At 39.3% G+C, this 12,486-nt stretch overlaps 1 protein-coding gene across 1 annotated transcript in view; it reads left to right on the forward strand.

Moving 5' to 3' along the window:
• The first annotated feature begins 1,857 nt into the window (after positions 1-1,857).
• Positions 1,858-12,486, forward strand: part of si:dkey-22o22.2 (neural-cadherin) — a 155,784-nt gene continuing 145,155 nt past the window's right edge. Inside the window, exon 1 of the mRNA XM_039736564.1 lies at positions 1,858-2,809. Within this exon, the coding sequence (XP_039592498.1) occupies positions 1,858-2,809 (952 nt within the window). The remainder of the gene's footprint in view (positions 2,810-12,486) is intronic.

A 12,486-nucleotide genomic window follows, 5' to 3' on the forward strand; every position in this document is an offset into this window, starting at 1 on the left:
GAGAACGGGGCATGAGTGGCAGAGCTACCAATTGTGATATCGTCTGCCAAATGCCAATCAAGCTGCATGGTGATGGGCTGTGAGCACTGGTTCTACCAGGATGTCGGGCCCTCATACCACCCTCATGGATTCTGTTTCTGACAGTTTGGTCAGAAACATGCACTCCAGTAGTCAACTGGAGGTCATTTGGTAGGGCTCTGGCAGTACTCCTACTGTTCCTTCAAAAGGATTAGATACCGGTCCTATTGCTGGGTTGATGCCCTTGAGCATCATGTTGGCTTGCCATAAACAAAAAAAATGTCCAAATTAAGGATGTTTCATTCTAAATATATGGGGATGAAGGAGCCCCAAAAATGTATGTCTGCCATTGCCTGGGAGGCTTCACCTGTCTGTTTGAACCTTTCAGCACTTATAAGGTATAAAGCGAATATTCCACAAGGCATGGAATGTAAAGCTCAGCGTACCTGTGTGACATTTCACTGTCAATTACCCATCTTGCCCCACTTATCTTCAGGGTAATATGCTGGCTACTACAGTACAGTTTGCACCCATGCCCATCTTTTTGTTGATATTGTGATACAGCTTGTTAGACACATATGTGTGCTCATCCACACTGGGGAAATGAGCTTCATATGTGGGCTGATTTGCATGAATGCAGCTTGTTGCAACATTACCTCACATGGAGTACTGAGTAAATGTATAACATGCTTATTGCCTCGTGCATTGCAAGGGCGTTCAGTGTTTGGTGCAAAATTTGAGAAACTGTTGATTGCGAAATACCCAAATCTTCGCTATTGCAAAGTTGCATTTTCCCTGTGGCCTAAGTTGTCAATACTTAATTTCAGCTGACAGCTCCGGGCTCCTCCGTGTAGATAGATTAATCACGTAATGAACAAGATTTGTTACCAATCTTATCCCATCTCTATCAGACAAATATCCTTTTACGAGTTCATTGTTGTCCAGCATTTCCAAAATATTTCGCCATTCGCAGGATCACGATCACTGCCTGAAACGCTTCTTCCGGCACCTCCCATTTAATTAGGTCAACTTGCCGAGGTCCTTTTAAGTTAGGAGTAGTTTTCTAAATTAGGAAAATTGATAAAATGCTTTTACTCATACACCTAAAAGGAGGGCCAACTGGCAGTCCCTCGAAGAATTCTGAACCAATTTAAGACTGTTTTCCTACTCAGTCGATAAAAACCGGCACAACATCCGTGTCTGATCTGTATGATTTAAGAGGATGAAGACTTGAATCTGGCATTTGCATCGATCCTTCAATTTTCTCACTTGCTTATACTGGAAGGATCCCATGTAAAGTACAGGGTATCACTATAACGCTGGGCACAGTTCAAGTATACACCTGTACTCCACAATGCCGGTGATGCCAATTATCCCAACGTGCATTGACAATCAATTCTCAGTGCACCGCACGCAATTTACTATTATTTCAAAGAGTAAAAAACAGCGATGGTTTTCTGTAAAAGTACTGCCAAGGTGAGCAATTGACGTGTCCTTCTGTTGCTTCGTATGGAGTAACGCTTTTCCGAGAGTCAATAATAAGGAGGCAGCCAGCATTCAGGCCCCTCCTACCACACTTCTAATTGGCTACTGTCTTGTGCTCGCGCACAGTTGCGCTACTTTGAGAGCTCCATTCTCCGAGGTAAGCAGTTAAGCTTCTCAGGACAGATGCGCCGTGCAGGTCTATTGTAATGAATTCCAGATGAAAGTAAAGCAACAGCAGTAAAGTATATGCACTTTGACACGGAAGCGTCAATTACTAAAGCTTGTCAAAGTAGCTCTCTGTCTGTGTAGACTGTGATTGAAATGATATTGCAACTGAGTTTTGACGTTTGTCTCATGTCGGGCATATCTAGAATTATAGCGGTATCGGAGCACAGCGTCATTTTGTGTTTGTCCCTCTTCGCTTTTGTTAAATCCGCCTTGGGTGAGAATGTGCTCTATGGCTACGTTGAGGAAAGTTCACCTCCGGAAAGCGAAGTTGTGGGAGCTTTTGCACCTGTCCGGGGAGTCTGTCCAGGAGTCCCGCTTGAGTCGGCTCTAACTCTGGATTTGGAGGGTGACGCCGCCCCTTACTTTTCTTTACTATACGATGAAGAGAGAGGAAAGATTTTTCTGAAAACTGCAAAGCCGTTATACAGAAAGCCACAGTCAGCTTACACTGTGAACGCTCGAGTTACTTCCAAGACCTGTAACCAGACCTTGCTGGTAAACGTCAGAGTGCTCTCCAAATATGCAAGAACGCCTTTATTTATCGCAGACAGACTAACTATAGAGGTTGATGAGCTTCTCCCGATTGGATCGGAACTGGCCAGACTGCAGGCACACGCCGGTCAAAATGCAACTCTTGTTTATTATGCATCACCTGAAAATCCACTCCTCTTTGTCGTTCCGAAAACCGGCCAAATTATTCTCGTTGGCTCCCTCTTAGATTCAAAATATATAAATCTTACCGTATTTGCCAAGTGCACTGGACATCATGAATTGCGAAGCGACCCTGCCTTGATTCAGATTCACGTTGAAAAATACAATTCGAGTGAAAGAATTCCTAATAAAAGGTCGTCTAGAATGGTGATCGACGACGTTTTCTATACTGTGAATATTTCTGGCGATGCAAAAATTGGCGATCTAATCTTCACAGTGCCGGGGCTCGAATTTGCCAGCATGACGTTTGAGGTGAATTCTGAGGATGACTTCCCGGTGCACATCGAGATAGACACCGGGAGAATTTACTTGGCAAAGACCCTTAAAGGCAGCTCCGAAGTTGTTGTAAAAGTGCACGATTTGCAAGGTAAGAGATACTCTTTACTTTAAGAATGGTAGAGAACACGCTAGGAAACAGCGATAAATTATAAACAATACGCATTCTTTTTGAAGTGACTTTGAATAATTGCTTGACATCATTTCACACCGAAGCAAGTCTGTCTTATGTTACCCGTACGCTGACATCTGGTTTGTCCAGTTGAGCAAAAACGGACCTGACTGGTGTCAAGCATCAGCAATCTTGATTTAAAAAATATTAAGGAGTATAAACAAAAAGGACAAAAGGAAAACAGTCGCTGCGCATAAGGTAGACGTACAGTAATCAGGAGTGAAAAGCTAACGTTTTAGAATCGCTTCTTCAGCCTGTCACTTGCTCCCAGCCTGCCCCAAAGCCCGATGGTTGTCATTCCTAAGTGCTGTACATTAATCATAAAAAAGTCGCCTCAGATGAATCCCTGCCACCCTTAAGCCCCCATTTATTTATTAGTTTCTTCTATTGGAAATCCATGTGAGTAAATGTTTAAGGTTTTTATTTAGTCAAACACAAAAACATTAAATTTGCCTTCTCAGCTGCATCCAAAACAGGCAAAGATCAAACACATAGAGACAACAGGTTCAATGATTCACAAAATCGTTTGGGAAAAAAAACTTTGTAAAGTACTTTTAGTATGCCTAGTATTCCAATTTGCCTAGACAGCTACCCACATATTTATTTTCAGACTCTATTTGTACTTTTTCTGACCAGTTATCTAGCAGTATCTTTTCTTTATTGTGTCAAGTTTTTATGGAGTATTATGTAAGTAAATGAGAATATCACAAGTGGCAAGACATCCACAATGTATGAAGGATTTCCTCTTCATAATGGAAATAAGTTTTCCATTTAGAGAAATGCTTTTGCACTGATCATACATAAAGCATGAAGAAATGAAAGAACATAGAGTACCTAGAAAAGTGATGGGCATGATCAGTGCTCAGATACAGTGCTAGCATGAGGCCGGGTTAGTGTGCACAGCCAACACAGAGCTCGAAATACAAGGTGGTAAGGTAGGATGATGTGCATTTACAAACACAAACTGAATCATATCTTTTTTTAGTATATTTTTATTTAAAGTTTTTGTTTGCAGGTGATATAAGTACTTGGACATTAAAGGGTGGCAGGTTGTTAAACTTAATTTTCTTTGACTTCCTAGAAAAGTTTGCATTTTTTAATGTCACGTCTCAGGGTAAAGTGCATGAACTTGAAATATGAAATTTATATGACTAGAGCAATATGCAGCAAGGTGTTCATGTGTACAAGAGCAAATTTGTCAACCACTGGGGTGGTTTTGTCTGGATTTGTATTTCTATCTTGTTGCACTTAACAATCATTTACAGTATACATCATTTTTGTCTGTTTTATAAGAAAAGATGCTTAAACATGCTTAATCCACCTTTGGATTGTATGGGTAACCCTAGCACATTCCAGCAGCATTGAACCGAAGGCAAAATACACTCAAACATATAATGTAAGCTCACTTGAGTTAGTTTGGAATCCCCAATTACATTGACTCTGTATGCTTGGAAATGTGGGAAGAAAAAAAGTATACCTGGAGAAGAACCCACAGAGACACTAGTAGAACCTGCAGACTCAACACAGGGAATGACATGACACAGAATCTGAAGTCAGGAAGTGCAATCTGTGAAAGAACAGTGTGAGCTGCACAGTTTCAAATGTACTTATTATGTACTTAATGTACTTCATTTTTAATGTGCTTATTCATTTTAAAAAAGTTATTGATAAAGCAGGGGCTACAGCCTTGAGCAGAATGATATGTGCATTTAAGGGCATCTGAGCTGCACTAATAAAATAAATGGGGAGCACTCAAAATACCTGATACTGAGTTGTGATTATCTGTGATCTAGTGTAATACGGTATAATAAGTATAACATTAATATCTGCATGTATTCATAGTTTCATATCTTACATTGCTTTTGGCATAATGGCATGCAAATCTTTTTTGATTTACCAGGAGCTCAGACTGTTTCAGATAAAAGTATATTTTATTACAAAGTTTAACATTTTATTATGCTTGAGTGACAATGACATGATGGAAAGATTTACACACAAGCAATGCACAATGCTGTAAAAGGTATATGCAAATTTTCCCTTTCTGAAGTAAGTTTTTATTTAGCTCATTAAAAAGGTATTAAACTGGGCAAGCCTTTCTTATTAAGAAAAGAAAAATGCATGAGTTTTGTGATCATTGTTTACATAGTACATTATATTTTCTCTTTTGGTGTCTCCAGTAATCATGTCGAGCACTGCACTTTACTCTTTCCTGACACCATTTTAAATAAACTCATTTGCTGTTAAAGTAACCCTTCAATGTATGTACACTTGAAAAGAATGCTTCTGCATGTACAATTAATGCTAATTTAATACTGGAGATTTTGTTGTGAAATGGAAAGTTAAAATGTACAAGTATGTTTAATATTAGTTATTATTCTACATATTTCAAAAAAGTGTTTGTTATATTTGCCTACAAATCATGATAGTGTGCAATTTTTAAAAAACTGTATTGCATTATTTATATTTATTTTAATAGGCGGTTTACAGGTTTCTCCACCCTAAGATTATTGCTAAGGCGTCTCAGATTATCAGAATAGTTTGTGTGTTAAAATAATATGGCACACAAGTGTCTGAAGAGGAAGGAGACTGATAGAACACAAATTAAAAGTAATTATGCAAAAAACCGAAATATACCTAAGCGTAAGTGTCACTTAACTAGGTGGAGGGTATCAGTTGCTTAAAAATGGCTATAATTTCTGAATAAATATTATTTTGGTTGATTCTTTATCCATCCTGAAGGAATGTGTTCTGCATGACTTTTAAAGCCAAAGATTAAAAAGGCCAATGCAGTAGATAGACAGTCATACAAGAAACTTGGCTCATTACATTGACAAATCAGAGCTAGGCAAAACACCAAATGAGATAGCCGCGCTTGGATATAGATTTGAATCCTGACTGTACAGCTTCAAGGCTTAGACTAAAAAGTGTATCGATAGCAAATAATCTGTGACAATAGATATTTTTTAATCAAAAAAAATCCCCTGCTTAAAACATCTCCCAGCTCATACTTGAAGTGGAGTGACTAGGCCAAGCTGCTTTCAATGGACTGAGCCTTAAGTAGCTCCTGTTAACAAACCACTCCTGTTAGGAACGCTGAAAAACAAAACAAAACTTAAAGAGCAAACACATCCCAAAGGCCTCCACCCATTTCATTCAACAAATCTCAACAGCACGAGTTAGACAGAGTATGCACTTGACTCACCTTCAAATGATCAGCCACCTAGATGATTTGATAGGCTTCTATTAATGGCGGTGATGGAGCATGGGTTTATAATTGGCGGACAAGTTTCTTTTAGCCGTCCAAACCTACATACAGTAACTCCCTTCCACCCACACACACACACACGAGCGCACACCTACACACACACTTACACAACTCCCCGCACATGATAACAAAACACAGACAAATTCCAAAGATTATGCATATAGTATATGATCGATTAGAAATATTACGCCATCAGAGGTGAGTGTCTGTCTTTTGGAACCAGCCTGGATTGATGCGGTAGTTTTCCAAAATGTTAAGCCTGAAGAGGGTTGAGTTAGCATTGTTAGTGCCAATTTTCATTCCATGCTGCATGTTCATCTCTCTCTAGTTATTATAATTTCTATCTGCATCTGTAACAGGAGCTGACCTCCTTGCTCCCACATTTTTCGTTGTTATTTTCATGGCTACTTTTTTCTGGTTTTCTCTCTCTCTCTCTCTCTCTCTCTATCTCTTTTATCTTTATGGTTCATTTTATCATTGTAGCTTTCACTAGTTTTTGATTGTCTCAAGGATAAAAAAGTGTGAGAGTGGAATCAAAGTTGAAATAAAGAGAACTTGTTCTTGTTGCTTTTTGTACTCCAGTGTGCCTGATTTGTGCTTACACATTTATTAGAAGGATGTGGGAGTTAATCTTGTGGCAACATAGTGTGGGTAAGGGATCAATGTGTGCCTTTTATAAATTTCAAAAGTGCATTCTGTAAAATATAATATTTATATGAGTCTTTCTATTGGGATATGCCAGATTGTTGTTAAACATATTTTATATATACCCTGTAAGTAGAACCTGATGGCTCTGCCACTAATTAATGTGAAAATATTTTCTGATAGCAGACTGCTCCATTCATGCTTCTCAGATACTGTATTTATTTTGTTGGTTTATCTGAAAGAAACTGAAGAAAACATTTTTTTTATAACCCAATGATGAGATTCAGGCATGTCTGAATCTAATGTCTAGAATGTTACCGGTGGTCTTTATGGTTAAACCCATGTCAGACCATGAGAGGTCCTGCATATATACAATACCTCTCAAGTGAAATGGCAATAACACACATTGATATATTTAATTGGAAAACATAACCCACTTCTGTAAAATATGAGACTGTTTACAAGTCAACAGCGTGTGCCCTGGCAAGGGCAGTACATAATTTACTCAGTAAAAGCTGACAATATTAAAGCTTGTACAACCAAGCAGATCAAGAGGAATGATACTAAATGTGACTGATCTTGGTTCACAGTTGAGAATTTATTATTATTTCAGTCTTTATGTTTATTTAATTCACACCAGCATTTTGTGAAATTGAACAGTTTGTGTTGTTGAGATATGATGCACATGATGCTAGCATGTCATTTAACATACACTATAAAACATGAAAGCACAAGTCTGTTCTTTGATTCCAAAGAACAGCTAAACTTTGTAAAGATTGTTCTTAAAATCAACTTTTGTTTTATTTAGTAAAAGATGTTTTTTATTGAATTTAGCTTTTTTGAACAGGGCATCTTTTATTTTTAGTTGGTTTTGTTTTCAAAAAGCTGTTTTTGCCTAAAACCAATCTCTTTTGTTACTTCGTCTCAACCACTTCCCTTCTTTTCATGCAGCTAACATGTCAACAGTGATCTACTGTACATTGTACATAGATTCTACGGAATACATGGCTAAAGTTTAACATATTTCTTCACACCTTATCCAGGAAAATAATAAGGTAGATGACTTGAGCAGAAAATCATTGATTTTGTTTTGAAAAAGCAAAGTTATTTTGTGCACTGATGGATTTACAGGTATGATTTTCACATTGATAGGCAATCCTCATGTGCCATGACGGTTATTCTAAATGCGTTTTTTCTTTTGTCAAGTTCCTATTCTTGTAAAATATAATTCATTTATGGAAAACATTTTTATGTAGCTTACCAGTTTTATTTAAACTTTTAAGTAAACATCATAAGCAGATCTGTGTATAATACAGTATATTAGTCAATTTTAGTATTATTTATATATGTAGGATTTCACGTACATTAAAGAGATTTTGAGCAAACAGAAATTGCTGCAATACATAACAGAAATATTGTCTCAAAAAGTATTTTCTTAAAGGACTAGGGGGCTTTGCTTGCCAACCCCTTTACCCTCCCACCAGCACTGCACGCCGTTGTGAAGATGGGGGCTGTACGCACCCCAAGGAGACACAGTCACTCCTCCGAAAACCTCTCTTAAATTGTGATACAATGGGAAACAAATAACAGTTGTTTTTTTTACCTCCTCTGTTACCTCCTCTTTGCTTGAGCAGCTGCTGGCTTGCTGCTGCTGCCATGCCATGTGATCTGCACTTCACAGCAATTGTGCAGCAATTTTTGCGTAGACTAGATGATCTTATACAATAAACTTTAGGTCATTAGAGTCACCATTTTCATTAGGTTATTTAACATTTTCATAAAGCATGTGATCAGTTCTGCTTATTCTTGAACAGCACACTTTCACTTAAAAGACCAACACACTGTACATGAAATAAGAAGACAATATTGTTAAAACTAGGCATTAAGCCCATTAAAATAACGGGCGCTAGAACAGTAGTGCATAAACATTTGTATGATCAGTCTATATTAAATGGCAAAGGACCTTGTATGTGGCTGTAATATGCATCACTGTATTGTGTGCCTTTAATTTTCTCTCTCAGTAATACTGGTTTGTATTTCCGTGAAATGCCTGTAATTTTGTCCGACAGTAATACAGTGGAACCTCGGTTTACGATCATAATTTGTTCCAAAACTCTGGTTGTAACCCGATTTGGTAGTGAACCGAAGTAATTTCCCCCATAGGATTGTATGTAAATACAATTAATCCGTTCCAGACCGTATGAACTGTATGTAAATATATATTTTTTTAAGTTTTTAAGCACAAATATAGTTAACTATACCATAGAAAGCACAGCGTAATAGTAAACTAAATGTAAAAACATTGACTAACACTAAGAAAACCTTGAACAACAGAGAAAACTAACACTGCAAGAATTTGTGCTATAGCCTTATGACCCGCTCGCTAAAAACACCTTTTTTAATGAGTTTTAAGCACAGGGGAAAAAATGAACATTTGAAAAATCTGTAATTTAATAAACAACCAAGAAAAGTAACATTGCAACAATGCACACGTGCCCCTGTGTGTGTGTGTCTCTCTCGCAGGCCTGCGTGTGTGTGTCTCTCGCGTGTGTGTCTCTTAAGCGCGCACCTCTGTGTCTGTGTGTGTGTCTGTCTGTCTCTTGCCTGTGTGTGTGTGTGTGTCTGTCTGTCTGTCTGTTGCGCGAGCCTGTGTGTGTGTGTCTCGCGTGTGCGTGTGTGTGTGACTCGCGCGCACCTGTGTGTGTGTGTGTGTGTGTGTGTGTGTTTGTGACTCGCGCGCGCCTGTGTGTGTGTGTGTGACTCACACGCGCCTGTGTGTGTATCTCTCTCTCTCTCTCTCTCTGCACAGGGAATGCACAGGAAGAGACTGAACACGTGCTGTGTGGCCCCGCGCATGCGCACTTCACCAGAAGACACACACATGGACACTGGACGCACACAAGGGTTTTATTAAAGAGGATGATGATAGGCAGCTAGAACACAAAAATAATATTTAAATACCATCTGAAAAATCCATGCAGTATATACATATACTAGCAAGAAGCAAGTTTAGTAAAATGGGCATAATGTTATGTACAATAGTACAATAGGAAAGAAGAGAAGTAAAAATTAGCAAAAGTGAATTTGTTTCTTTTCATTATAATAGGATTGCAGAAATGACCATTTTTATTAAAGAGAAAATCATCTCATACAGTAGAAACTGAGCACGTTATTGGAAGTGTCAAGTGAATTTTTTTTAATACAGTACTGTATATTTATTATTATTAATTTCTTAATTCTACAGTTTGGGGTTATATAAAACTAAATCTGTAGTGTTTAGGATAGATATAGATATAGAATTATAGATACACATGCGTGTTTAGGAGGCAACTAAAGGGCTCGAATACATGTAATTCCACGCCAGACCAGGGGGTGGCGAAGTGCACTAATTCTCTCTCTCGAACTCTTACAGACAATTCTAGGGATATCCTGCCTGGCTCTGGGGCAGCCAACGACGTCACTTCCACTTCCGTTCCTGTTGACATCATTTCCTTTAATGACCTTTAAAACCGCCATCTTGTTAATACTGAGTTAGTTCTGTTTTGGACTGAGTCGTGTGAACATGGATGTAATTATTAAGAGGTTTTGCAGCCGGGAACAATTATAAGGGTGGCTGCCCCAAACCTTCGCAATGTTTTGTGGTCATTATTGTTATAATACTGTAGATAGTAAAGACAAAAGATTTCTTTGTATACTACGTTTTTGGTAAACTTCCTTCTTACTGTATAAGCTGGATGTAATGTATGACAACAATGGTGAATCACAGCATTAATCCTAAAACAATATGGGTGATAACCTGCTAGAGATGTGATCCTACCACCCATAAATGCATGCTAAGGAGATATTGATTTATATAATGATTTCCATAATTTTTTTTAACACATATGTAGTTCCACACACCTACCCGAATGGGCCGCCTCAAATTGGGACCCAAGTGCTGCCGTACAGTGGGCGACACCTCAGCACCACACCAGTTCTGATCCGCGACAAGCCTGACCCCATTAGCTCTCCAAAGGTTTTGACTCTTCTGGGGATGAGGCTGCTACGGGCTTTCCCCCATCCTCTCATAAGGCAAGCAGCCTTCCTATAGGCGGCTGCAGCAGAGCTAATCCCACAGAGAGCATAAAGGAATGCTGTCTGTTGTCTCAGAGCTGCGATTATTTGATTGAGTAGCCCTGTGGGACATCCGGAGACTTTTTCAGGATCACCTCAAAGTTGCTGGATATCATGGCCGGCCTGTACACTGGTATTGTGAGTGCTGTAAAGAGTGGGGGCAGAACCTCTGCATTTTTTCCAGTTGATTCTGGGGTTTGTCAGGGGTGTGTTCTTCCTCTACTCTATTCAGTTCTTGCATGGATTGGGTTTTAGGCAGGGTCGCAGGGCATTTGTTGGTGAAGAAACATTCACTGATCTTGACTTTGCTGACAATGCTGTGATCTTCGTGGAGTCAATGGAGGCTCTGATCGGAGCTTTAGAGAGACTGTGCGAAGAGTCTGAGTGTCTGGGCTTGCGAGTATCCTGGATAAAAACCAAGATCTAGGCCTTTAATCACCTCTTGTGTCTGTCTGTGGAGAGAGTGTCAACCTCGTTGAGAGGTTTACTTACTTAGGCAGCGACATTCGTGTCTCTAGTGACTTCTTCTATGAAGTGAGTAGATGAATTGTTAGAGCATGGGGGGTCATGAGGTTGCTGGAAAGGGGTGTGTGGCACTCCTGATATCTTTGCAAAAGGATGACGGTCCAATTCTTTAGAGTCGTGGTGCTTCCTGTTTTGGCAGCCATCCAGTGACCTGAGACGAAGACCATACTCCTTTGGTACTGTGTCTCTTCGGAGAATCCTCAGGTACCACTGGTTTGAGTTTGTGTCGAATGAGCAGTTGCTCATGGAGTCCTAAATGACACATGTTACCTGCATTGTGAGAGAGTGTCAGGTACAGCACTACAGCCATGTGGCACGATTTCCCTAGGGTGATCCGGTTCACAGGATCCTCATTGTTGAAGACCTGAGTGGCTGGACCAGGCCAAGGGGACACCCACGTAACACCTGGCTGCGGCAGATAGAAGGTCATTTCCAGAGGATGGGACTGGACTGCATGTGTGCCTGGGGAGTTGCCAACTAGGATCCTGAGCTGTTTTGTTGTATGGTGGGTATAGCAACATGGTGTACCAGTACATACTCCCCAATCTGACCTAACCTGACATATGTAGTCCAGCCATTAACTTTCACTAGCCCTTGCATCCCTTTTTCTTTGTGGTTCTTGTTTTCTCTGCTCTTTCAATATCCTAGGTCATCTTTCTTTTTCTCATTGTTTTTTAACTTCTTTCTTATGTTCTTAAAGCTCCTTATCTAAAAGGCTAATTCATTTTAGGCTTTATTTCCAAGGGGATTCATTCAAAGTAACTACTTTTTAAAAAGATATTCTTGTAGAAGTAGGATGACATGAGTGGTATTGATACATGTAAACGCTGCTAGGTTAAATTTTAGCATGGGTGGACGCTGGACATTTTGTAGTTTTATATACAGTGGTACCTCTGGTCACGACCGTAATTTGTTCCAAAACTCTGGACGCAACCCGATTTGGTCAAGACCTGAACGTAATTTCCCCATAAGATTGTATGTAAATACAATTAATCCGTTTCAGACCGTACAAACTGTATGTAAATATATATTTTTTTAAGCATAAAAA

The sequence above is a fragment of the Polypterus senegalus genome, chromosome 15 (assembly GCF_016835505.1).
Source record: "Polypterus senegalus isolate Bchr_013 chromosome 15, ASM1683550v1, whole genome shotgun sequence".
Taxonomy (NCBI): domain Eukaryota; kingdom Metazoa; phylum Chordata; class Cladistia; order Polypteriformes; family Polypteridae; genus Polypterus; species Polypterus senegalus.